Below are 27,594 nucleotides of genomic sequence, written 5' to 3' on the forward strand. Positions count from 1 at the left end.
GGCGACTCGCGATATACCAGCAGACTAGTGGATCAGAAGGTTAAAGTTAGCTAATAATTTCAAGGGGTTTAAGCTAATATTATTGATGCTTTTTAGAGAAGAGATAAAAATAAGCAGACACTGTATAAGTCACAGCAACGTCCTCGCATTATCAGAACAGTTTGAACTTTTGTTGTATAGTTAAAGTGTGTTTTAAAATGGCATCACTTATTTGTATCATGACCTCTTTATCTTCTTTCTGACACACCAATGAATGTCTTATTAGTCAATTAATGACTGAATGAGTTTTTTTGAGTACATCATTTATGTTAATTAATTAATGTTTGAGTTATACAAGTTAACTTTGCAAAAGCTTAACTTAAATATGATATAAATGTTAAAGGATTCCTCAGTTGAAATTAGACATTTTCATCCATAACTATGACATAAATAAAGCATCCGAAAGCAATTCGGGCTCGTCCGGGATTTGAACCCGGGACCTCTCGCACCCAAAGCGAGAATCATACCCCTAGACCAACGAGCCACACGTGGTCACCCGTAGAGCTCACAGATGTTCGGTGATTTTGTCACTATGCTGACTAGCTTTCATTTGTTGTAAGTTGTTCTGTTTGGCAGCTAATCTTTCACATACACAGTAATAATGAAATCACCGTCCTCCGCTGCTTTATGTTGGCAGGTTCTGTGTGGAGAGATTCTGACTGGACGTTGTTACTGGGAGGTGGAGTGGAGAGAGAGGGGAGATGCAGTCACATACAAGAATGAAGAACATCAGTGTAGATTTAGATTTGCAGGCTGTAATATAGAATATTCTTAAATATGCTAACTTGAAAGGTCCTCTTTGTAAATCAGGTTAAGATTAGTGGTACAAGTTGTATCACAGAGTCTCCCAGCCCTCGCTTCCTACCATATACATGTTACAATTTGCTATGGGGGTGCTAGCTGTATTACACAAGGTCCTTACCCTTCATCTTTGGATATATGTATATAATAGGTAAATCTCAAATCAACCAATTATGGTGGGCCAATCTGAAGGAAACTTTACATGAACATTGTCAGACGTGGAGCAAATATTTAAATCTGTATGTTAAAAAACTAAACAAAAAAATGTATTATCCCAATTCTCACTTGAGACATGCAAAACAAATTTGCAGTGAGTGTACTTTGCATGTACAGTTATTACAGGTTCATGTTGTGGTTTCAGACAGGTTCTTTATGCTTGAATTTGTTGTGCAGGCTGTAAAGGTGGAAGCATTAATCTTCCTCTCTGTTTTTCTTCATTTTTTGTAATGAAATAAAGTGAGCTCAGTCTAATTTCACCCCATCAAAGTTGCTTGGCGTCTAGTCCATCTGCTCTGGTCCTGATATCAGTCTCATATATATTATAAAATCAGGACATTTGTGTTTGGTCATTTATTTTTTGTAACAGTGCTTCTTGGCAATGAACCTCACACCATTGTGTACACCTCTGTGAAACCTTAAATGGAGCCACATCTGTGAGGAAAATGCATTTGTGGGTTGAAATAAACAGGCTTTGGTATAAGAGTATTTAGTATTAGTGTATTATTAGATAACTAAATGTAATTTTTAAAAAGTTATGCCACCATTATTATAATGGTTGAGAGCTGCAGGTTTGCGGATATTTTGTTTTTCCACAGTAAACTAAACAACAGATTTTCACAACGAGACGTCAGCACACAGAGGAAGCTGTGAGGCGTTTGATTGGACAATGGCGGAGCGTTATGTAATTCAGGCGCCATGACGTCATCAAACCGCGCCAAACAAAGCTTCATGCGTAAAAGGGAGACAGGAGAACGGGATAAAGTTTAGTTTTTCTGAGGTTTGAGGTTTTGTAGAAGCGGAAAGTGTGTAATTTCAACGCTCTGGAGACATCTTCAGAGCCGAGGTGTTTGTTTGGAGCGGAAACGCTGAAGCTGCTGTGAAGAATAAACAAAGAAGAAAATGCCGGTTTTTAAATTTTAAAGTCCGAAGAGCGAGAGGAAAGCTCAAAACGTAAGTCCGTCTCGGTTTAAAGCTTTTAACATAGTCGTATTGATTTTTTTTAGTGGCTAAACAGGGTGGTTGTAAAAGTGACGGAGATATCGATGTTAACTATAGAGATACCCGATATTTTTTAGCTGCGGGCAGTTTGAAGTACGACATCATATGGGTAGTTATCAAAACACACACTTGTTGCAGGCAGGATTTGAGTCTCATTATACAAGTATGAACGGTAATGTTCGGAAACCTGGAGTCAGCAGAGACTGAAGAAGTCACTTGGATGAGTGATGAAATGCTACGTCCAGATGGACAGCTGGACGATTGAGCGTGCATCACAACACTCTATCTTTGACTTTATTTGGGATTAAATGCTTTAAATCTTAAATTATATTTACTTATAGATGTTCGAATAAGTGTTTGTGCAACATGGAAAGAAATTTGTTTCTGGTGTTTAGCAGAAAAGGTCTTGAATAATTCTGGGATTTTGTTGTAGGATCTGAATTTGATTGCTGGTGTTGGTGAAATTACACAAATAGATTGCAGAGTGCCATGTGCTTTGTAATTGGTGCTGTAGGTTCACTAATTGGCTCAGAAGTTGTGAGGTTAAAGATTTGCTTTGCTTAATTGTTTTTTTGTTCTTCTTAGTTGCAGATGGTTGCCATGTTTTGGATGCTGTTGTAAGTTGTAGTGGTCATTTTAGTTGCAGAAGCCAGATTGACTTGATGCTTGATGTTGGTTTGTCTGATCGCTGGAGCTGCTGTTGTTTGTAGGAGGTGCTTCATGTAAGACATTCTTTTGTCACAAGTGTTGGTGTAGTTTTAGTGTTTGGATTCGTTGCAGAAGTTGTTTAAAAGTTTTAAATATCTTCTTTAGCTACAGTAATCAGTGTATTTTGGCTTTGGGTGTTGTTGTGGGGGCGATTGTTGTGATTGGTGCCATTAAATGTCAGTTGTTACAAGCACATGTGACTGATTTCACTCATATTTCATTAGAATTTTCATACTGTACATAATGTGCTGACCAGCATTTTAAAGGTGCTCTCTTGTTTAACAAGGGTTAAATATGCAGTGTATGCTTCAAACCACTCCTTTAACAAAACTCCCACTTTTACTTGAAACATAGCAGCTCCAGTCTGTACAACTATTACAAATATTTTCCATTGGATCCCAGAGAAACTCACACAGTCACTGACACTGAGAGGAGAAATGGCACAGAAAGTTCAGCTCGACCGAGAAACCTTCTCTTGTTCCATCTGTTTGGATCTACTGAAGGATCCGGTGACTACAGCCTGTGGACACAGCTACTGCAGGAACTGTATTAAAAGTTTCTGGGATGAAGAGGACAGGAAGGGAATCCACAGCTGCCCTCAGTGCAGGAAGATATGGCATAGCATACAGCTAGGGCTGGATTGTGTAACCCTGAATCCTCCCTTAGTTGTGAAGGCCTGAAGCTGGGGCTTCTATGATGCACTGTTTCTTTTTCAATCACCTGTTTTAACACGTCTTTTACACCTCTCTGCATTTAATCATTAGTTATTAATCTCTGGCTCTCTTCCACTGCGTGTCTTTGCCCTGTCTTCCTCCCCTCACCCCAACCAGTTGCTACAGATGTCCGCCCCTCCCTGAGCCTGCTGCTGCTGGAGGTTTCTTCCTGGTAAAAGGGATTTTTTTCCATCCCACTGCTGTCAAAGTGCTTGCTCATAGGAGGTCATCTAATTGTTGAGGATTTCTATTTTCTCTGTATTATTGTACGATCTTTACCTTACACCATATTACACCATACTACACTATAAATAGAGTTTAACTGAATCTTTATTTACTGTGTTGATTTATTTAACCTGTCTTTTGCATAATGACCTTTTAATATTGTAAGTATAGTGATTTAACTTCTATTTTGTTCATTACTTTGAAATTAACATTTACAGCCTAAGAATTGTGTTCACTAGTGTTTTAAATGCACTCTTCTATATTAAAAGATGGCTCAAAATTGAAACCCTGATAACTCCTCCCTCTTTTACCTGAAACTCTGTAGTTCCACTCTGTCCGCATATTTTCTAAAAATAGTTACTATATACAGCTGGTGTGATTTTGGCCCTTCCACACAGACTTCAAAGGTTCTGTGGGCCCCTTCTGTGAACTCTGACCTTTAGTTCTCTCCATAGGTTTTCAGGTGATTTCTGTAGCTCTGCACATGTGCTAATTGGCTCTTACACAACTCTTCTTGTACAGAATGCTGTTATTCAGTTCAGTGCTGGATTTTGCTACAATAGTTATCCTCAGTCAGAAGGAGAGGCTGAAATCCAGGAGTAAATTGTAAGACTGGAGTTTATTTACATTTAGATGGATGGTACATAGAGTTATGGCATAGTGTAGGAGAATGTGGTACGGTGATTTGGTGTGGGCTATGCAATCAAGAACAGGAGATATATTAGAAGATAAATAAAGATTAAAGGGTAAAATAGCTGGCTGCAAATTCCTCTAAAACAAATCTGCTAAGGAGGTGCATCAATCTAATACCACTCCTTAAGAGCGTTCACATGTAGTAAAGCACTACCCAAATGGGCCACAAGGGATAAAATGTTTATGCCTTAAAAGGGAAAAAGTGCAGAAAACAGCATCTCTAACAAGTAGAAAGCGATCTCATGGTAATTTTACTAAAGCGAAACACTGGTAACTGAAAATTTATCACACAAAAACTGAATTCAACATTTATAAATCTGCTCTGATTGTATAGAAAAGAATTAAACTGTTCCATCTGTTTGGATCTACTGAAGGATCCGGTGACTATTCCCTGTGGACACAGCTACTGCAGGAACTGTATTAAAGCCCACTTTGATGAAGAGGACAGGAAGGGAATCCACAGCTGCCCTCAGTGCAGGAAGACTTTCACACCGAGGCCTGTCCTGGAGAAAAACACCATGTTAGCAGCTTTAGTGACTCTCCTCCAGAGTCCAGACCACATTCACTCAGCCGCTCCATGCTGGACTTTGTGTCGGAGCCACTGCAGAGTTTGTCAAATTGAAATAAAAAGAAGTCATCAAGTTGGGGACAGGTTAAAGTGTTCATTTTAGTTTTTAGTTTCTTTGGTCTCTATTCCTGCTGAGAGCTCACTTTTGTGGTGTTTCCTCTCTGCATAGATCACCCGTCATACTTTAGAGGCACTGATTAGAGAAAAACAAGATCTCATGTTAGTGGCGGGCTTTCAACAAAGAAGGGTTTATAACATTTCGAGGTGAGGATGGCAGAGGAAAACTCTTTCACTGTTTAATAGAAAGATTCTTATAGTGAGCTTTTAATTTGTCAAAAAAGTGTTTGTTTGGGTTTTTTTTGTTCCGTTTGAAGAAAAAAAATATTTTAAAACCAAATGTTATATAAGGGGCATGATTTAAGTTTGTTTGGTGGAAAAATTAAATGAGTGTTTGCTTCGAGTGTTCATGAAGCAAAGAGAAGGTCTGGAGGAATTTCTCTTTCTTTGAGGATCTAAAGAGAGGAGATGAACTTTGGTGCTTCCATGGACTTTTCTGTATTTAGGAATGGATGTTCATACGTTTTTAATGATTGATTACTCGTGTGTTTTATTTTCATTTGTGTTTTTGGCCATGGATGTACGTAAGAGGATTGGGTCACTGGGGCTCAATCACAAAAACATCTGTCATGAGAGTTTTAAAATAAACTGCAAACACCTGCTTAGCAGCTTTTTGACGTGGGTTCAATTACATATTGCAATATGGTGAAATCTCTAGTCAAACGCCAAAGTGGTCTCTAAAGATGGGCCGCCGCTCTGACCTCTTTTATCCACATACACAGACAAAAACACAACACATCATGTGAGCCTGAACCTTCAGTTCAGCTCATCCTTAAAACCTTCCCTTCCGAGAGAATTACAACTATGTTTTTCACTTAGCCGTTGCCTCCCTTCTTTCCGAGATGATGGTGATGATGGTGATGATGGTGATGATGGTGAAAATAATAATAATTCCTGACATGCAGCGCTTGGATGTCTCTGACCTCCATACAATGGTCCCTTTGGGAAAGTGTATGTGTGATAGAGCATAATTTGTGATGCTATTCTGCACTCATATAACTAAGTTACAAAGTGATATTACTATTATTAAAGTGATCAATACATAAGGCATGGACAAATGTTCTGAATTCTGAAGGAAAGGAAACCAAAACTGAAGTGTTGTTTAAACATGTGACCATGAGCTAATTTCAATATGAAACCACTGGAAAAAAAAATTGTTTTTTCTATGCTTTTGTGTTTTGAAGATAAATAAACCTGCTGTTTGTCATTCATTAAAATGCTTTCTGTCTTTAGCTTATGAGACACAATAATTGGCATAGGTTGATGAAATAAAAACCTCCTGCTTTATTTTTTCCCATTGGGCACACACTGAATCCCATTTGTTCTCAGATATTTATACTTTGGCAGCATAAAAATACTGCAAAAGCAGAACTATAATCCAATTTTTACACACATTCCAGTTTTTTATGTTCTAAGAAGATATTTAAAAGAACCAAATACGTTCCCACTCTGTCTGTGTGACCTTACATTAATGTTTTATTCATGGAAAAATGGACAGAATAAGCTTACAACTTAAAAACTAATATTCTTATGTAGTCTGGTATGTATGGTCAATGTATAGCAAGTGCGATATAAAGACATAAAGTATTGTTACATTTGACCTCTGATCTTTCCTTTAAGGTCAATAGATTGAAAGTCAATGCGATAAGAATGCCATAAACAGCTAAAAGTGCATTAAAATGGGTTTAAACAGGCTAGATTTTAAAAGCCTGCACTTTGTGGGGCAGTAAGAACAAGTGCAAACTTCTTATAGTTTAAAAAGGAAAAAAACTTAAATGAATAAATAGATAATGACAATATTCCCTTCAAAGTAAATCCTGCCCAGACAATGAGCTGCCTCAGTGGAGGTTTGTGCTGCGGTTTTTGTTGATGATGATGTTGATGTTTTGATCCCTGTTATCTTTTCAGGATGCTTCTACATTCCTGTGCTGGTTAAGAAGAAAGAGTAGACGATCGATGGAGGGACGACATCGAGAAAGGAGAGAGGAGGGAGAGGAGGAGACGATACATGAGCAGGCGAGAGAAAGAGGGGAACAGAGGGATGGTTCTCTTAAACCTAAATCGGGGATAAAGATGGAGGAGGAAGATGAGGGAAAGGAAACAGAATTGATGAAGGCTTCTCCCAGAGATGAAGCTCAAAGTCAGCTGATTAATGGACACACCCCAATCTCTGCCTCTTCCTCTTTCACCTCTTTTCCCTTCATCTCCTCCCCTCATCAAGGAAGGGGGGGCGAGGATGAAGAGGAGGTCAGAGTCGCCATCCTAACTGTTGAGGATGAGTCCTGTCCTTCAGAGCCCTTTGGCACCACCCAGTTTGAACCAACCAATGAGGATAATGGACAGGCAGAGAGTGGAGGGGAGGGGAAGGAGGATGGAGAGATGGAAGGAGAGGAGGAGGCGGCAGAAGAAGAAAATGAGGAGGAGGAGGCGGCAAATGCTGAGGAGAGAGAGGAGGAAGGGGAGCTGGCGTCACCTGAGGCTCATCTGCAACTTAAGGTAGGACCCACAGTATTTTTTTTTATCTTAGTAAACTTGATCATTTTCAGGCTTCTGTTTGATTAAGCACTTGTGTGTCATGCGCGCTAGAAAGGTGATGTGCAGGATTTATTTTGACACACCTGCCCTACTGTTAGCAAGAGGACCCAAACACTCAGATTCCCTCTTTGACAGGCTTGTCCAAAGTCCAGCTGGGTGGCCAATCATCACTCTAGGTCAGATTTTATATGACCTGTCGTTCCTAATTCAAAATATATTGTGTATTGCTCGCCACCATAAATATAATTAGCCATCCATCCATCGATCAGCTTCTGCTTCTCCTTCGCGGGGGACGCTGGAGCCAATCCCAGCTGTCATAGGGCGAGCGGCGAGGTACACCCTGGACAGGCTGCAAGTCGGTCGCAGGGCAACCATTCGCACTTACATTCACACCTATGGGCAATTTAGATTAATCAATTAACTATCCCCACTAACTGCATGTGTTTGGACTGTGGGAGGAAGCCGGCGAATCCAGGGAGAACCCACACCAACTCCACACAGAAAAGGGGCTGATGGTGGAATTGAACTCAGGACCTTCTTGCTGTGCGGCAACAGTGCTAACCACTGTGCCACCGTGCTTAATAAAGTGTAATTCACCCTATTGTGTGTAATTTCTGTTTTTATCTCATGGTGGCAGCATAGTAGTATAATTCTTATGCTTAAAAAAGGACCCCTGAGTGATTTTCCAGTGGTGCTCTTAGTATAATGTTTGGTCACCCCTGCCCAATGAGAAGCACGTGGTGAGAGTGGGAAGGAAGAACTGCCTTTTAACAGGAAGAAACCTCCAACAGAACCAGGATCAGGGAGAGGCAGTGAATGGTTAGGAGTCAGGGGTAAGGGAATACAAAGAAGAACTTAATCATGTATATTTTCAGTATTTGGATTAAAGGATCATTCTCATTATTTGAGACTGGAGGTTTGCCCATAAAGTGGCTCCTCTGTGGGTCAGTCTAATACTCACCACCTCAGTTTTAGATCTTCGGGGAAACAAAGAGCTGGAGAATTTAGAAACTCTGACAAATGATTGAAAAGCCTGACACATTTGTAAAAAGAGACAACACTTTAAGGATTATTCATGAACACGTTGGGATAAAGAACGACATTTTAAAAATTTCAACTATTTTAACAGTCGTCCAGTATAAAACCTCATTCAGATATTTAAAGTGTTTTTGAAGATGCCTTGATGCCCCATCATATTCTGCTGCTGTAATTGGCTAAAGGTCAGTGTTCATACAGTTTGCATATATGGATAAATATCCCAATTTGCTTACGATTTGTACCTTGCAGCTTTTGTATAATCCAATATGGTGAAATATCCTAAAATGTGAGAGGTGCTTTAATGAGCTCTGTCTGTTCTGTTACATCATGTGTAATTACACTGTGTTCACAGTAGGTCCACAGCAGTGGAGGATGGTCTCATTCAAACAGAATAAATCAGTAGGATCTTTATTTTCTCTTGAAGTCCATTTACTGATTGGTATATTTATACTTTTAAACTATAAAAGTGTTTCTTCTACTGCTGCCAATATATTTTTATACTTATGAGTTCCTGCTTCTTCTGCAATTATCCAGCAGGTGGCGCCAGTGCACACTTTATCTCAGTGTGAATGAAATACACCTGATAGAGATGTGTAGTGAGTGAAACACCGATGCAGAGGGGGGTGTGTGTGTGTGTGTGTGTGTGTGTGTGTGTGTGTGTGTGTGTGTGTGTGTGTGTGTGTGTGTGTGTGTGTGTGTGTATACACAAAGGGTTTGAAATGCCCTTTGTGTGTGTAAGTTTACACATATACACATTTTATTTACACTATGTAAATGAGAAGTAGAAAAACAGTTTCTGAAACTTTTCAGAGCGGTGTGAAGGTGGAGCTTTCGACTTACGGGGATTGTTTGCACATACTAAATCAAATCTCAGCATGATGCCATAATGATCTGTGAGCAGCATTATGGCATCATGCTGATATATGAGAATGTCAGAAGGAGTTTCTGTGTCTTTGTGGAGTCAGAGAGAGCAGATGAACTGTAGTGCTGCATGAAGAACAGGCAGAGAAAGTGTGGTGCCAGGGGCTGGGGTGAGGTGTGCGGCAGGAGTGACAGATGAGATCAGACAGGAGTCTTCGTGGACTATGATGTTGGCAGATGACATTTCGAATTGAGCCTAGAGGTTGAGGTAAACTCTGGAGTGAAGGGTAAGGAGAGTGAGTAGAAGCAAGACAGAATACATGTGGGAACAACAGGGAAATAGCTGATGTCAACGATCCAATAGCATTTGGTGCAAAAGAGAGGTGAAGAGGAGAGTGCAGGCATGATGGAGACAGGTTTCAGGGTGATTTGTGAGAGAAAGATCGCAGCGAGAGCGAAAGGGAAGGCTTACACGATGGTAGCGAGACTAGCTATGGTCTATGATTTGGATACGGTGGCACAACAAAAAGGTGATGGAACTTCCAAGCGTAAGACCAGAGAGAAGATGGATGCATGCAGTGAATTATGACACGCAGAGGGTTGGTGTGACAGAGGAGGATGCTGGGATAGGGTGAGGTGGGTTGCTTTGGCGACCCCTAAAGATAATGGTTGAAAGAAGCTTTGGATGCACAACCTTGGTGATGTTTTCCTGATGAGTTTCGGCTCCAAGTCAAGAGTCGGAGTCGGAGTTGTAAATTATGATCATGTTTGCAATAGTGACGATACTGCAGATGGTAAAGCATCTCAGTCTGTGGCTTATATTTGTGATTTATAAAGTAGTAGAATATGAGTTTATTTTTAAAAATTGATCTCGATTGCCAAAATGTTCAAATCAAGAGTCCACAAACCAGCCTGTGACCTCACAGTAGCTTCAAGCACCTTTTATATGCCATCAGCCAAAAGCTTCAGGCTGATCAAGTCAACCTGTCCTGAGTCACATGTTTTAATCTCACATGTCATGAATTAGTTTCGAATACAAAAATGAAAAAACGTGCTGTCTAGCAGCAGTGAGAACATCAGATATCCCATCATGCTCGTAGCTGATAATGATGTCCTCAATCCCAAGGACTCAAACTAAATTAGTCATCACAAAGATAGGCACACAGCACGCACACACCGAGAGGGAGGTGTGGGTGGGAATGTGCAGCAGTCAACATTCCTCAGATTCTTCTCACAACTGCGGGATCATGGGATATGAAGTCTGGTCCCATGGGAACTGATGGCTTAACGCACACACACACATGCACTGTCATACTGGTGCAGAACCAGTACAGTGTATAGTTGTTAGTGTGATGATGGGACACCCGAAGATCAACTGATGGTTTGGTTCTGCATTTCTCTCTGTGGCCTCTAGGGGGCACATTTAGGTTTTTATTCGGTTCAAAACACGTGAAAGCAGTTCCTTTTTTTTTTTTTTCTCTCCTTTTAAGTCAAGTTTGCTGATGGGCGATGCATGACTGTCTTTGTAAGGGCCTATTTGACTTCTTAAAAGATGCTGTGGGGATGCTGTGGGTTTGGTTGAATTTAAAATTGAGTCGAGGCTTTTAGGCGTGATGGTTAGTGGCCATATCAGCGAGGGTCCCCACAATGTACAAATGTTTGTGTTTGTAAGGGAGCAGGCAGAAAAACTAGGGCACTGATCTGTAATCTAAGAGCATTTTTTTTTCTAGACTACTACACGTATACAGGATTAAACACACACACACACACACACACACACACACACACACACACACACACACACGTACTGGAATTATATTAATACACTTTAATTCTCAGTGAAGAGGTTTTATCTTAGTTTTTAAACCGATTTAGTGTGACCTTGTTGACACACACTCGGTCTGTTTCTTATTCACTCAAAATGTCTGTGAAAGACACATGACAGACACACTGACCTCACTAGGGTCAGATGACTGGCATGAGTGGAGGCACATTAGATCTGCAACGGCATGTCTGGTATGCGAACACACACTTTTCCTTTCCTTTGCTCGTACAGGGTCTGAAACGTGGTGTCTCTTGTGTGAGTTTCAGGAGGGATGAACCAAATCGTATTACTGTTAGAGGAGGCCGCGTTTTAATGTCTGGGCCAAAATGTAGGAAATTTCCATTTTTCTGTCATGATGTAGACGTCACAAAGTGAGAAAGGAAACCACTTCAAAGCACAGAACTGGCAGAGAGTCAGCTTTCTTCTGTCTATAAATGATGGATGGGTGCTTCTTTTATACAATGCAGCTTATTGGTTTCAGACTAAAACTAAATAAATGAATAAATTTGGTTGTCAAAACGTTGCTGTAGGGAGTTTTTAGCCAGAAATTAACACATATGGTCAAGAGGGTTAAATAGCACTTTATCCACCAATAGGTTAGTTAGACAGCTGCTAATCAGTGTAGACTAAAAAAATATGCATTGTAAAAAAAAAATATATATATATATTTTTTTATTTTTAGATCATTTCACTCCAGCAGGCACCAACATCACAAACGTGTCCAGTTCAGGCACTTGAAAGCAGGGGAAGCCTCGCTGACAGCTAGCAGCAGTGCTGGGACAGCTGCCAATCAAAGACGCCATGCCCATTATGTTAAGCTGGTAATTTTTTAGCATGATGGCTAAAGTCCATTTTTACTAGACTGTGGACATTTTTAACACAGGACTCTATTAGAGTTGGCTTACTTTTGGAGTGGGCCTCAAGTGGACATTAGAGGTACTGCACTTTTTTGTATCTCCAGGTTTCATTTTTCAGACCTGGAGGATGCTACTCGTGCCTTCCTAAGAAATGCACTCGGTATATTTTAATTTCACCAATATCAATGACATCATCTGGTCTAGTTCGTTCAATACGGTGCATTTCTACCACAGGTACACAAACCTACAAAACGGAACATCTAACATATAATTTGTTAGTTGGTCTTTCTGTTTGCCTTCCAAGTCTTTCTTCCTTTTGCTTATACACACCTTAACACACCCTCATACCCACGCTGTGTGTGTGTGTGTGTGTGTGTGTGTGTGTGTGTGTGTGTGTGTGTGTGTTTGTGTTTGTGTGCGCATGCGGTCACATTCCAGCCAGTCAGGTCCGGCCACGCCGAGTTGGCGCGTTATACACACACATTCCTCGAGCTGCAGCATTCCTGGACTCTTCTGCTCATCAGCAGGACGGAGGCTTGAATCTGTGACCTTCCGGTTACAGTAAAGTCTCCCTGCGGCACGTTGACACAGCTACTGAAAAATGTAGTTCAGTTCTTTCATATCCGGTGTCTTGGAAGAGGAAAAAAAAAAAGATTCAGTTTGTTTCTTTCTCAGTTTTTGCTCAGCCTAACTTTTAATATAGAGCTGGTATCTTCTTTATTGAAACTCTGATGTCATGATGGTTTTTGTTTCTTGTAGCTTTTTCTTTACTGTAGTACGTAGTAGGGCTGGGCCATATCACACCATTCATGGTAATACAGGTATAATGTTGGGCAACAATAAGAAAATGAAATATCGCGATAGAATACGGGTAAAACGCGCATGTGCAGTGCCTTTGTTTACATACGCACATGGTGGAAAAAGTGTGGCAGTGATGGAGAATAAGAACCAACCAACCATGGGGTCAAATTTGACCCCATGGTTTCCCTAGAAAACCAATGGGGTCGGCTCTGGCCCCATTGGTTCTCCAGGGTTAAAATCAATCCTTTGATTTTTCTGAAAGTCGACAGTGCCCCTTATAATCTGGTGCTCCTTATGTATGAATTCTGGTTGTGTTTACTGACCTCGAAACGATTTCATGTGGTACATGGTGCTCGAAAATCTGTCAAATGTTTCAGTACGACTTTGCTAAGCTACGAACCCGCACCGCTTGATGGATTGTCGGAGCATTACAACCATCGTAGGCAGGAATCTCGCGGAGTGATACGTACTGTGCTTCAACATAATATCACCGTATTGTGTGTGTGTGTATAACCTCTTTGTGGATATTATACATGGTTATGCTGAGGAAATGTCGGCCAATTCCACTGGAAATACCTTTTGGTTAAACTGTCAGCAAGGAATTTGCATTTGCACTGTTAAATTTTTATATAACTTTAATGCACTTAAAAAAACAGCTGCTTGTTTAAGTGAAAATACACTGATGTTTTGGTTCTTTTGGGGGGTTTGTTTGGGTTTTTTTGCACTAATAAAGTTGTGGAGTTGTATTCTGTAAGTATTTTGTCTCGTGTCAATTATATCGTCAATTATATCGTCAGTTATATCGTTATCACACATTTTCAAATGTATATCGTGATAAATATTTTTGGCCATATCGCCTTGCTCTAGTACGTAGTGACAGAAATCATTATCAGAGAGAGAAAGAAAGTTCATCCAAAGTGCTAGGTTTGAAGCCAGACCTTGTATTGGCTATAAGTGTTTTTAAACCCCCTGATTTTTCAAGTTCTCTTGTGTAAACGAGGAGCAAACGTTCTTGTCAGTCAGTCAGACTGACACTTTCTCCTGTGAGCCTGTCAAAGCTGTCAGATGTGGGAATTTAGCAAGGATTTATGCAAATATGTTTGTACACCAGGGCCATTTTCTGCCAGTAGTTTCAATGCAGGAGCTGATTGTTTTGATGTAATCTTCATTTTTAATTTTGCATACAGAGAAAATAAAAAACAAAATGTAATTCCTTTCTGTGTGGTTATGGCTTACCACCACAATTTAGAGCTGATATGGAGTCATAACAGGGTAAGAATTCACCAGTGGGTTTTTTACGGAGATTAAACAATGGATCTAATTCGAATGAACATTAACTCTACCTTTTTCCAGTGACTGTATATAAAAGATGGACATAGTGTGGTGCTGATCAAACTGTCAACTGGAGGGATGCTGCCCCCACCGGCCCTGAACAGGGGCTATTACAAGGCCATTCAGGGTATTCATTGGCTAATTTTCCAGACCAGGAAGCCACACCTATATTGTATGTAAGATATGTTTTTATGTGACTTTATGGACACCTAACTCAAGAGTTGGCGTCAACGTTGGACATGATTACTAGGGACTGTTTGGCAGTGGCTGTTGGAGGTTTCTGGCTGTGGCTGGATGAAATCGCTTGCAAAGAAGATGTTGCACCAAAAACTAAAAAAAAATGACTGGTTGTCTGTAGTTTTTCACATTTGTCTGCAAGCACATGCCAACATTTAGCCAAGCAGTAGTGTAAAAAAAAAAAAGTCCACCCCCACCTCCCACCCCACAGTGACAGATGGTTCCCATAAGTCAGAGGTCACTGACACATTTGTAGACCTGTGTGATTTGGCCTTTAGCAACTGCCATCAACCCTCCGCAATGCTCCCAACTAGATGCGGAATACTTATTTTTCCCACACAACCAGTTTTTGCCCAAAGGTTGCAGACTAGTCTCCAGGCCTTGTGTCTTAGCCTATATTCACGTGATCTTACGTAGTCACTACGATTGACTGAAGCCATGTGGTTTAGATGAAAACTGTCTTCAAAACCTTTTATAACAAGTGGTTGTACCCACACAGGAATAAACCTTCTAGTAAATCATGAGCAAATAAAACTTAAATAGTGATGGTAATGTTTTTTTTTGTGTTTGTTTGTTTTTTTTAGTCATTTAAGTGGATAAAAGGTGCCAATCTGTAATAACATAGCTGTAACCCGTTTGCCTAAATATAAAATGTGCAGTAAAAACTGTGAGGTATTCAAACGTGGTAGCTGAAGTATAAATCGACCTTCTCCTTTTTTCCTCTTTTTTTTTTATTTTTTTAAACCACTCATGTCTTTCTCTAACTGCACCATTACCATGGCAACCCCACAGAACTGTATTCTTATTGGTGGGCCGGTGTTCCGTTGACCCTCATTCATGTGTGTGTGAGCGAGGGAGCACAGCGAGGAACAGGTGCTCTGCTGTCCTGTCTCCTCTCTCTCCCGTTCCCTGTGTTTTACAGTGTGTAAGGTGACACCTGAAGAATGCCACTAAAACCTCGAAGCTTGTGTCGTTCTCGCGCCCCCACCCCAGTCTGTTTTTCTTTCTGAGTGCCTGTCTTCACCCACACATCTAGTATTTCTTCTTATTCTTAGACACACCTACATGATGTTTCTGACTGATGTCATCGAGCTGCAGGCTTCAATCAGATGACTAAAAGAAGAGGGATTCTGTTTGACAGTCCTTCACTGAAGTCTGTGGGAGAGCTCGGCAGCGGTGAAGGTGGTGCTAGAGCAACAACCTGCAGTGGGTGGGGAAAAATGCTTTGAGGCAAAGACTGCAAAGTTTCAAGCCTCTTTAAAAAAAAAAATATGACCATTAACCATACAGTGTTAACTCATCCACCATTTTTGATGTGCGACAGTCGTGGTCAAGTGAATAAGGGCGCAGTCACACAGACCTGCAGACTGGTACCCCACCATACAGAAAAAGTAAAAGCTGTACCTTTTGAAACATTTTTGCTGTTTTGCCAAGTCCCTAATTTTAGGTTTGAGACAAATAGACAATGGTTTTTAAATACTGCTTTCCCATCGGTTGTTGCTTAACTTCCTGTAATGGTTAGCACCTGGCCATTTCGTGTTCCTAACCGTTATTACCCCTGTCATCACTACTAGTCACTGAATTTGATTGACAGGGGTTCTTCCTGTGCACACTCCCCTGTATAGTTGCACCCAGAGTAAACTCAATGCTCCTTCATGTTCAAAAGTTTCCAGCTCAGGTTCGTCTCCTCTGAGGTTCTCTTGGGTCGCCCAACTGGAAGTAGACACTGGTTTAGGAGCACCAGAATCCAGTACCTGCCAGTGGACTTGCTCTTTATCAAACTTTAACATAGTTTTTATTTTAATTTTTGTATTGCTGTGATAGTTGCCACATACCAAACAGGTAGAATTAATCATTGTATTAAAGAAATATTGCAACTCTACATATTCCTTAGATTTTAGGATTACCCTCTTTACATGCTAATGCTTGATCACACACAAGGCCAGCATATTAACAGGGCTTTTTATTCTTCCTCTGAGTGTGTATCTTAATTCTTTCTTTCCTTTGTGCCTTTTTCCCTTCCATCCTCCTATCCTGATTGCTAGTGCTGGTGAATCTCTATTTCTCCCCTGGGAACGATTGCAGCTTAGAGAGACACACACACACACACACACACACACACACACACAGAGGTACTCATTAAAATATACATGAGCACTAACTCCCTTACATTCCTCCAACACTGTCGGCATTCATTATAGATGAACACACACATGCGCGCGCACACACTCTCTGCACGGTGCAGTGGCATTGTTTACTTCCATTATAAACCACTTGTTGTTTGCTGCATTGCACCTCTGTAACGTGTCCCACTGGAAATGACTTCTGTCTTCAGACCTGGCAGCTTGTTAGCTCGCTAAGCTCAATTTCTCCTCACGGTAGATGTTCCTAGTAATTGACTATTTTTACAGTACCATTTTATTGTTGAAGTAATTTTTAATTGAGGGCTGACGAATCTGTAATAACTTACTCAACCATTATGTTCAGTGGCTGCACAAGCTTGTTTTTGACTCTTAAAATATCTCTGCAAATTGAAAGAAAACAACAGTTGCTAATGGCTTATGGTGAAGAACACGGGAGCGCTATTAAATTTAAGCTAGTAAATGTTTATTTGATAGCATAAGAAATATCTTTGTCTATTAAAATTGCTACAGTTCATTTAAATTGGTTTGTTTCCTTGGTATGGATCTGTCTTTTAAGCATAGTCTATAAATTCTGAGGACTTTCAGATGCTTAGTGTTAGCCTGCTTTATCCATTCTAAAACCAGTTCTGATGTAAATGCACTGGTCCTTTATATAGCGCTGTTCTACTCTACTGGAGCACCCCGAAGCACTTCATACAACTCACCTCCTTCACCCACTCACACCCATTCATACATTTTTTTTCTATGCCTAAGTGCTTTCTATCTAATACTGACACACATTCTTACTTTAATGAACCTTTCATTTCTTCCCCAAAGATACTTTTAGCATGCAGACTGGAGCAGCCAGGGATCAAACAACCAACTTTCCAAATAATGGATGACTTGTTGTACCTCTTGAGATAGAGCCACCCCAGATGTGTGTATTGGGATCATTGCTGCGTTGGGACAAAGATCTGTGTTTAAGTTTGAATCTAAATTGATTTCATGTGAGGAGTTTGAAGGTAGTTCTCTCTCATATTTCCATCCACATTGTGCAATATGCATTGCACTACCACCACCATGCTTGACAGTTGGTACACGGTCCTCCAAATATACCTATTGTCACTGTGGCCAAACAACTAAATCTTTGTCTCATCTCAGCTGGTTGTTCCTGAACATGAACGTGACAGTTTGGACATATAACTTATGTGCAATTGTTTGAACTGATGATCTTGGAATGAGCAGTTCTTAAGAAATGGCTCCATGACAGCTTCTTAGCTTGTTTAAGTCTACAATTCTCCTTCTTAGATCTTCCTTCAAGTTTCCCATTTTTCAGAATATTGCAGTCAATGCAGTGCTGTCAAATTTAATTTTATGCTAGCAAAGAGAAACTACCAGTTGTAGTCATTCATGATCACTGTTGAGAAGTAAACAGGCCTTGGTGTAGTCAAGTTAAAACACTGGATAACGTTCAGCAGCATTTATTAAAACTGTGAATGTATGTTTATATTTGATCCTGTAGGTATACTTTTGGCGCTGTGTGGATTAGATCAAACCTGAAATACTTTTAAAAGTCATTAAAGATTTAATCCTTCCACCCTGGAAACATCACAGTTGAACAAAGCTGACTGATACTGGCAATATTAAGGTTTTTGATTATATTAATTTCCAGTTGTAATTAATTTCATTTACACTGTGCTGGTTCACAACAGCACTCGTCTTGTTGCAAGGTGCTTTTTAATTGTAAAGGAAAGACTGCAATAGTAGAGAGAGAAACCCAACAGTCAGACAATCTCAGTGTAAGCAGGACTTGTTGATGGGTGAGAGGAGGAGCTTCGTTTTCACAGGAAGAAACCTCCAGCAGCTCAGGGATTGGCTGCAATCTGCTGCATGTGTTTGCAATGGAAACTGAATCATTTCTGGAAGATGCTCTGCATCATGCTGGAAACCAGCCTCTCTGGTGTTAGGTGTTAAAATACATTTAATCTCTCTGCAGCCTGGAGGGGTGAATGATTTATGATATTTTTGCACATGCTTTATGGCCGGTGACCTCCTGACCTTTGAAGCGCTCACTGTTGGTTGTTTGAGCTGCATTATTGATGCTAAAATGAACTCTGAGCGTGAGGGTCTTCTTCTACTCTAACACGCAGCTATCTACGGAGAGAAAGAGATGAAACATCATCTGCTGAAAATCAATCTTTCACACATTCCTCTGATCCTCTCTCCTCCCCCCCTCTCTCCTTATTGATTCCTCACACACTCGTAGGGTAATCCTGCTAACAGACATGTGCGTGCACGCGCACACACACACGTACGTCCACATCTGCCTTTGCCTTTTTGAAGTGTGACTGTGTGTTTGTTTGAAGTGGTTTTCTCTGTGTTTCTCACTGTCTGACAATCGTTAGCTCTGAGGATCGCAAACATACAAAAAACATGTTTGGTTTGACGATTTTTCTTTAGAAATAGAAGAAGTGTAAAAAAAGTAAAAAAGAACAAGACAAATTATTTTGCTTTATAAACTTTTTACCTTCATTTCAGCTGATATTTGTGCATTCAGTTCATTAAATATGGATAGCGGAGTCTCTGGAGAGTTGCCCTGCATTACTTTATATTCATGCTGGAAAAGAGAAATAAAATCCTGTTCCTCACATCACCAACACTGTCTCAACAAGATTAGGTACCAACTCTCTCTTTGTGCCTCACAGTATATGTTCCTACTGCTTTTAATGGAAGTACCTGACACTCATCCCTCCCTCTTACCCAATTTAGGGTTACAGAGGCTGGAGTGTGTAACTCTGCCATCACAGAGCAAAACATGGCCCGAGGACCAGAACCAGTCCTGGGCCACAACATCCTAAAGCAACCTCTGGGGGGGGGGGTTTCCTTTGGGTGAGGTTCGACCGATTAATAACAGTCGAACCTCACTGGTGTGAGTGACTCAGACTGACTTGGTGAGCTTAACCCTGTGAGGTCACTGCTGATGACCCCAGCTATAGCTCCAAACCCTAGCTGCTTGGAGACCAGTGAAAATAATTTTTTGGAGTGTGTGTAAATAGTTTCTGTGGATTCTGACCTAGTTGGGTTAAGATCAGAAATTGTCACAGCAGATAAAATCAAAATCAACCTTGCACAAAAAATAAATGTATTTTGATTTGTATTGCCTGTTAGAGAGAGCTAACAGAAGAGAACGTAAAGAGCTCTAAATCGAAGCCTAACTATAATAAAATATTTCCTGTATATAAACTTAAGGTAACAGAGTTAAAACAGATGTTGGACAAAGCGCTGGGGGAAAAAGTTGGTAATCTGGGCTTACAGGCCTCGTGGGCAGTAGGACTATCAGAGAGATGAGCTGGTGCATAAAACACAATGAGAAATGAAAATCTGCTTTATTAGATTGCAAAGTCATTGAGCCAAAGGAAATAAACAGGCGCTTTTGTAAAAGATAGGAACTAATAGTGGGAAGTGAGGTTCCCCTAGTGTGTGTGAGAAGAGTGCTTTCTATCTACTGTTACGGATTCAAATACTGGGGATGGATACAAGAGGAAAAACCACAATAACAACACTGGTCCGGCCAGGTTGAGTCAAACGATGATTTTAATGATCACACGCGTGGGAGATGGACACCGTACGCAGACAGCATCAGATCTCAAAATGGTGGAGCATTGATCAAACTCTTATAGCCTCTAGTGGCCCCCACCTAATCATAAAAGCCTAAACATTCACATTCTTTCTCTCACACAGCGCCTAAGCTACGACCTTGGCTCCATGTTTATCTGCTCCTGCTGAGATGGGGCAGAAAACTCCAGCATGTTCTGTTCTCTTTTAATCAGACAAATAAGGCGATGACTTTCTGCGAACAGTATTTCTTATAACTCAGCAGTATAATGCATCATAAAACAATATCATTCAGTCACAATAAATCAGCAGTCTAATGTAATGCAAATCAGTTTAACAAATGCAATAGTTATCACCTTCTTCTAATTCAGGAGAATAATGCAAACTAAAACTACATAATAATTCACAATCTTTAATTAGGGGTCTAACATGGCATAAAATAATATTATAATCCCTCACTAGACTGCCCATTGAAGTTGACCGTTTACTTTTCCAGTGTGCAGAGATGGTGAAGTAACTACAGAGTGACTCTGTAATTCTGACTGCTGGATTTGGAGTCTTTCTAATATTACAATGCATGCGTTTTTAAGAGAATACATAGTTTTCTTTTTAAAAATCAATCACTGTCAGCAGCAGTATGTTATGAAAACCTTACATTAACATCTCTACATGAAGTTTCTTCATTTTGCAACTTATTCATCACTACAGCTGGAGGACAAATGCTTATTATAAGGAAGATTTGTGAGGTTCAAATTCTGGAACTCCTGTAAAACTTAAGCCATACAGAATTTGAACTTTGGCTGAGTTCCCCTTTGAGCTTTAAGCATTGCTGCAGTAAAGACCACTTCTAACCGTCTTCATGTCCACATCTATTTTACCACAGAGCAAATATCAACGTATGTCCCAAACCAACCTGAAGAATGGCTTTATACTTTTAAATACACTGCATTGTCAAAAATAATGGGCGACACCTCTGAATCTTTGTATTCAGGTGTTTTCACTCCCATTCACACAGGTGTGCCTGCCTTTACAAGCATGTATGAAAGGATAAGTTCCTGTAAAGAGCTTTGTCTTCAACACTACACATTCTCCAACTATTTGTACCCACCACATTAGTCACTTTGCACGGAAACCTGCCACCATAACTCTGTACCATTAATACCAGTGTGGCGTGGGTGTACACTAAAATATTCTCCTGAACAACGCACATCAGCTATGGTGTGGAAGGCTCATATGGTTGTCTTTTACCAGGAGGCTTCAGTGGCAGCACAACTGTCTGACATGACACCAAAGTGCGGCTTGCACCAACATATGATGTCACTTTTGCTGTATCGTGCCCTTTGCAGATGCAAAAGGCAAACATAATTAAACTCTAGGTGGTGTTATTGCCTAGCCTAAATGTGCCACATAAGGTCAGAAATGTGACTCATTCACAGTGGTGGGCATCAACAATTCGTCCCTCAGTCAGGGCAAGATGTCAGTTTAAACTTCTGTAACGTCTCAAAGCACCTGATGGAAAACATTCAGCAGAAACAACCTGAGGTTGTAGCTCGCCAACGAGACAACCTTGACCATAAAATTGGCCAAATTTAAGCCCTAGAACAAAGATTATCTCGTATACCACGATATACTCCAGTCCCCACAGAGCAGCGCGGTTATCATGCACTCTCCCTGCAACAAGGACTGCTGCCACCTCTGTGAACACATGCCATCCATTGTTTTATCAGCTGAGCGTCATATCAGCCTTAACAGGGTCTCCCAAGCTCTGCTGCTACATAACGAGCGGGACGACCGAGTGGAGAGTAGCTTCTGGAAATTTACATGCACTCAAAGTCCTTGAGTGTGGGAAAGGGTGTGCTTTAATGCAGAACACACTTACACACTCACACAAGCTTCAGGTTTTACAAGGTCATAAGAGCGAGAGACTCTGTGGGTCTGCATACCAGAGAGGGAGGGAGGCTGAGCTTTGAAGGATGAACAGGGTGGAGGGAAAAATACACGAAGAAGAGATGTAAGCTGGTGATCTTTTTCCTGTATAGAGACACTCTGTGTTTTTGGACATTGATCAGTACTATCCGAAAGAGTTTTGTTTGTCTGAGTTGAAGTAATCACAGACCGACTCCATGATGATAAGATCTGGGCTCTGTGTGGGGGTCAGACCATCTGTTGCAGGACTTGTCTTCCTCTCGTCACTTATGATGGTCCTTTCAGATGTTTAAAGATTTACAGCTTGGGATCTGAATGCTGTAGATGCAGGGTTTCTCACACAAAGGACTTCAGACCACCCAAGTATAGTTGGCTTCATACGTCCATTTTTTTGTGTGTGTTTTGTTTTGTTTGAAACTGCTTGTTGGAGTAAACAGACCAGCATGACTTTGCAGACCATCTACATGCTGTAGAATTACAACTAGCAATGTGAACTACTCCAGTTGGCCTTAGTCAGTGCATTTTGGAGGACTACAGCAAACTGGAAACTTTGATGTTCGTACCCAAAATCTTTCTCTCAGAGTAGCCAAAAACTATTGCAGACTGGCACAAACATGATACCATCATCCCCACTTAAAGCCTTGTTTATGATCACAATGGCAGTGTTGTATTTGATAACTTTTTTTTCCACTGCTTGAAGCATGCTGGACTTGCTTCAGTCTTCTCCAGAAAGGTGTCGCCAATCAGAAAAGTGTCTGACACTTTCAAGCCCTCTGTAATCTGAGCTCCAGGCTACGAAAACCTACTCTTATTTTGAAACTTCAGTAGCTGCTAAAAATCCAGCACACACACGGGCAAATGGGAACGAGACCACAGACCACCCTCCATCTAGTCACTAACATCCTAAAACTTAAACTAAACAAACTCTCAAAAATGAATGAAAGCTGCATGAAATTTAAATGTGTTACAAAAAAAGTCTTGTATTGAAAATGCCTAAACTACTGGCTGTTCACTTATTCACACGATGTCACCACAGTGGGTAGCTCGTGTTTCGTGTGGCAGAATTTTTCCTGATGAAACCCCCAGAGGGATTTGTGTCTCCTCCTCGGACCAAACCAGTGATCTTTTGCTTAGAGCCTCTAAATAATACCATACATACTGTTTCAGGTTTTGGAGACTCGCTGCAGTCTCGTCTGTTGTAAAGTTATCGATTCGTTACAAAGTTGCTGGAAAATAAAACGATTGTCAGCTCTCTCTGAGATCAGGTTTGTGTTGTTGGTTTGCTTTCAGAGATTTGTATCGAGCAGGAGAGCATCTAATATTCTCAGTCGTCACTTTTCCAAAAGTGGCTTCTTTTGTAAATTCTCAGCAGAGAGCAAATTTTAGTTTCTGTAGTTTTTTATTTGAGATGGGGAAACTTTCTATTCATTACAAAGGATCTGCAGAATAAACATGTGCACAGGAGAAACTTGAAAAACAATAAGACTTAAATCTAGATGATGGAGTTATTTTGAATTATAGGTGATACAAAAAAAATGCAAATCAGCTGATGCACGGTTCAGAAAATACTTTTAAAACCCTACCACTGACATGGGGATGCTTCTAAAACACCCAAACATTGTATTTTCCACCTACGTCTTCATGCACTCCTTCTGTTTTGCTTTTGACTTCCAGGATTAATTTGTGACACATGTCGAGCATGTTTCTGTGGAGAAAACAGAGCAGTGGAGGGATGAAAAAGACGTAAATTAGAAGCAGACAGCGGGAGATGCTGAATTCAAATTTATGACAAAATGGAAACTACGAGGAGGAGGAGAAAGAGAAGAATTGGTCCCAGATATAATGGAAGGAAAAGGTGGGAGGAAGGAAGTGCTGCGACACAAAGGAAATGAAGTGAGAGGCTTCAAAGCAGCAAGAAGAGATGAAGGGAGGAGGATTGACCAATAAGTGATGTGATGACAGAGAGAAAGAGAGGTTTATAGATTAGCAGGTCCAGAGGTTAAAGATCATCCGGGGTCCTGATGATTAAGGTGATCAGGATGGCTGTAGCCAGGAGGCGGGGTCAGAGCAGGTCAGGTAAATGACAGCTGCTGTGATAGAAGCGTGTGAAGAGTCTGTTTGGGGATAAAGTATTAAAGTGTGTATAAAATCAGTCCAATCCTTCACAGTATTCAACACTAACTTCAGTGTTTGTGTTGATGTCACGCAACATCTCAGCTGTTCTTTTAAAATGTTTTAGTAGTGCTTCAAAATTTTTCCATAATTGAAAGTTATGCTCAAAGTTGGCCATGCAACAATAATGAGATTTCAGAGTCATATTGTAGCACAGCGAGTTGGTTTGTTTGGAGTTTTAAGAGGTTAAATGTGTGTGTGTGTGGGTTGGGGGGGCGCGTCTGAAAACGGACTTTCAAGTTTCAATGTCCTGTATTTAAGAAGTTATAAGTGCTCAAAAAAAGCTGGGAAAAAATGAAGCGGCCGCCTCATGTACTTCTAAGGTGCTGTAACTTGTAAAGTTTTTATAGTCTCAGGGTGGCGCTGTTCCATGGCTGGATATGATATACTGCAAATGTAGTGTGGGAAAAATGAGTGGTTTCTCGTGGGGTGAGTTAGGAGATGACATTTAGCCCTCGTTCACGTGCAGAGATGGTCCATAATTACTCGCTTGGTGAACACCTCCATCCTCTGCGTCTGCATCGGTGTGAGTCGGAAACACTGGGCACTCAGACTGCTGAGCTGACTAAACCTGGCAGGTTATCGCTTCCTGTTTGACAAAGGTCACGACCTCTGGTTGGCTTTCGGAGCAGAGAGTTCACGGACCAGCAGAAGGATGTCTTGTATCGCTCGTTTTTCATGTTACTCAAAGCAATTTTCACTCACTATCCGGGAGCTTTCAGAGTCATTATTGGACAAAATTGCCGGCACAGCATTTGGTTTCAGTCGTCGCTTATAAGCAGCAGCATCAGTTACTAAATGCAGTACATGCTCTGAGAGAGAAGTTCTGAGAACTCAGCCGGTTTCCCATTAAGTCCTCATGTTTTTAGTCCAAAAATCACAAGTAAAAACAGCTCAGTGCCTCTTTTTTTTAAAATAAACTGTACTTTTAGAAGAAATGGTCTCTCTGGACGCAATCAGGAATGCAGTGGCAACCTTTGTAGATTAAAGTAGCTGGAATACTGAGCATGCACTGATGATCTGTTTAGCATTGTTTGGAAAGTTTGTCTTTGATTAAGCTCAGAGCAAACTAACAGGCGCCAACATTATATCTGGATCCGGTCTGTAAATGCAATTAAAAAAGACCGAGCGTATCCCGCCTCACGTGTTAATCAGGCTCGTATGGGTTATACATTCAGGTGTTTTTAATATACAGCTTTTCCTCTCTCTGTCTGTGATACAGCCAAGACAACAGCATCACAAACTCCTCTGAGACTGAACAGAGTGTACGTAACCACCTCAGCACTGATGCAGTTTGACCGGCTGCAGGGCTGCTTTGTTGGATTTACAGGTGTTTCCATTTTTCTGGATGCCAAGTTTATACAGCAACTTCCTCCGTGCGCTCGCATGTAATCGAGATAAGACGAGAAGGGAAAAAACAGAGCGTCTCAGGCCAGCAGGGTAACAAAGGAAGAGAGATCCAGAAAGGGGAAGATAAGGCAAGAAAAAAAAGCTCTACAGGTAAGCGAGGGGGAAGGTGTTGGATGTTTTGTCTCTGCAGGCAGTGAGTGAAAGGCTTGACCTCCCAAATTAACCTCCACCAACTCCCAGAGCTGCCTAATGTGTGTTTGTGTGCGCTTGCGTGTGTGTGCGCGCCTGTGGGAGTGTCACTCGACCTTCAGGTCAATCAGCTGTGAGAAAGCTGCAACCTCCAACCCCCTGCTGTGCCCATATGTGGGTGTGTGTGTTTGTTTATGTGAAAGCATGTCACATTTATTCCTGTTGCCTGTGTGGCCGTTCTTTCACAGTAACGTCACAATGTTTACAGTGGTCGGCTTTCAGCTTTGGTCCAGACACAGTTCTCTTTTGTGCTTTGCTGTTACAGTGATGGGTGACAGGGATCCGTGTGAGCCGAAAGCTCACGCTTCACATTTTGGATCCATATGATGTCTTATGACACGTTCCTGAATAAGTTGTAGCCAGAATTTCAAAGTTCCCAGTCAGAATTTGAGTCTTGAACCCCATCTCAAGTCGGATTTCCAACTCACAAAGACAGCGACAGTAGTTTATTTCATGAGGTGATTGGGACATGGCAGCAGAGAGGGGATGTCCCTAATATGGGCGCCTCAGAAGCCCCACCCACCTACTGTTTAAACCCTCTGTTTACCACAAACAGGTAGTTGGTCCAAAAAAGTCAAAATGGCAGCAGCCAAAAACACCAACGCTGAAGCTTGAAAGTGTTCTGTGAAGTAATGAAAAACTTTTTAAATTGTGAGAAAAAGTCTGGGTATTTGTTTTTTAGTGCTACTTCCTGTAAGCGTGTAGATATATATTTTTAGACTGGTTTACTTCAGCTGCTTTGCTTTGAGACGTGGAAACAAACCGATTCATGGTTTTGTCGAGATGTCAGTTTTATGAACGGACGGCTCAAAAAAACAGTTTCACAAGATACTTTTTTTGACACTTGACGAAAGGGAAACAATTTCAAGTGTTATTTTAAATGAGCCAATAATTTTACTGGCCTGACCTATTAAACATCTAATTTGCTAATATGCTTATGCCACTTCATTAGGTACACGTTGCTAGTATAGCATTCCTGGATTTTTTTTTTTGTTTTTTGTTTTGGACAAAAAACTCAGTCAAAAAAACGGTCATGTAGCCTTAACCACTGAGGAAATGGCCAATCAGCAGCCCACAAACAATAACACGGTGCACTGTTGAAGAAGGCGATAAAGGTTCACATATTTGATGCTGTGAGACAAAATCACCATTGTCCTTCTTTTCGAAATATAGAAATGGAAACTATGTTTTCAAAAGGAGTCTTTCCAGTGCTCTGTTTCCATGGTGCACAGTGCTGTTAATGTGTGGACAAAAGGCCAAAACTCATAGAAAAAGTTACATTTACCAAAATAGCTGTGTCTGTGTGGACGTAGCCTGTCCCAGCAGCAAACAGGCCAGGCAACCTTTTTTCCTTCATTCTTTTTATTTTCCATTGTGTTGATCCTTTGTGAATTGTAGCCTTGGCTTTGTGTGCTTAGGTGACAGGAGTGGTGCGTGTTGTGCTCTTCTGCTGCTTTAAGGCCTATTGTGTTGTGCATTCAGAGATGCTTTTCTGCATACCTTGGTGGTGAGCGGTTATTTGAGTTACTGCTGCCTTCCTGCCAGCGTGAAGCACTCTGGCCATTCCCCTCTGACCTCTGACATCATTGAA

At 40.9% G+C, this 27,594-nt stretch overlaps 1 protein-coding gene and 1 non-coding gene across 2 annotated transcripts in view; one reads left to right on the forward strand and one right to left on the reverse strand.

Annotated features, from left to right (window-relative positions):
* Positions 1 to 451: 451 nt before the first annotated feature.
* Positions 452 to 523, reverse strand: trnap-ugg (transfer RNA proline (anticodon UGG)). Its single transcript has one exon. It is a non-coding gene; the product is annotated as a tRNA-Pro (tRNA).
* Positions 524 to 1,779: 1,256 nt separating this feature from the next.
* LOC147334779 (F-box/WD repeat-containing protein 7-like) overlaps positions 1,780 to 27,594 on the forward strand; it is a 46,664-nt gene continuing 20,849 nt past the window's right edge. The window contains exons 1-2 of the mRNA XM_086275037.1: positions 1,780 to 2,010; positions 6,991 to 7,578. Coding sequence (XP_086131163.1) covers positions 7,039 to 7,578 — 540 coding nt within the window. The 5' untranslated portion in view covers positions 1,780 to 2,010; positions 6,991 to 7,038. The remainder of the gene's footprint in view (positions 2,011 to 6,990; positions 7,579 to 27,594) is intronic.

This window comes from Aulonocara sp. 'chitande type north' Nkhata Bay, linkage group LG3 (genome assembly GCF_057382095.1).
Source record: "Aulonocara sp. 'chitande type north' Nkhata Bay isolate Kocher_YH1m ecotype deep benthic linkage group LG3, A_spYH_male_GT1.1, whole genome shotgun sequence".
Lineage (NCBI taxonomy): Eukaryota > Metazoa > Chordata > Actinopteri > Cichliformes > Cichlidae > Aulonocara > Aulonocara sp. 'chitande type north' Nkhata Bay.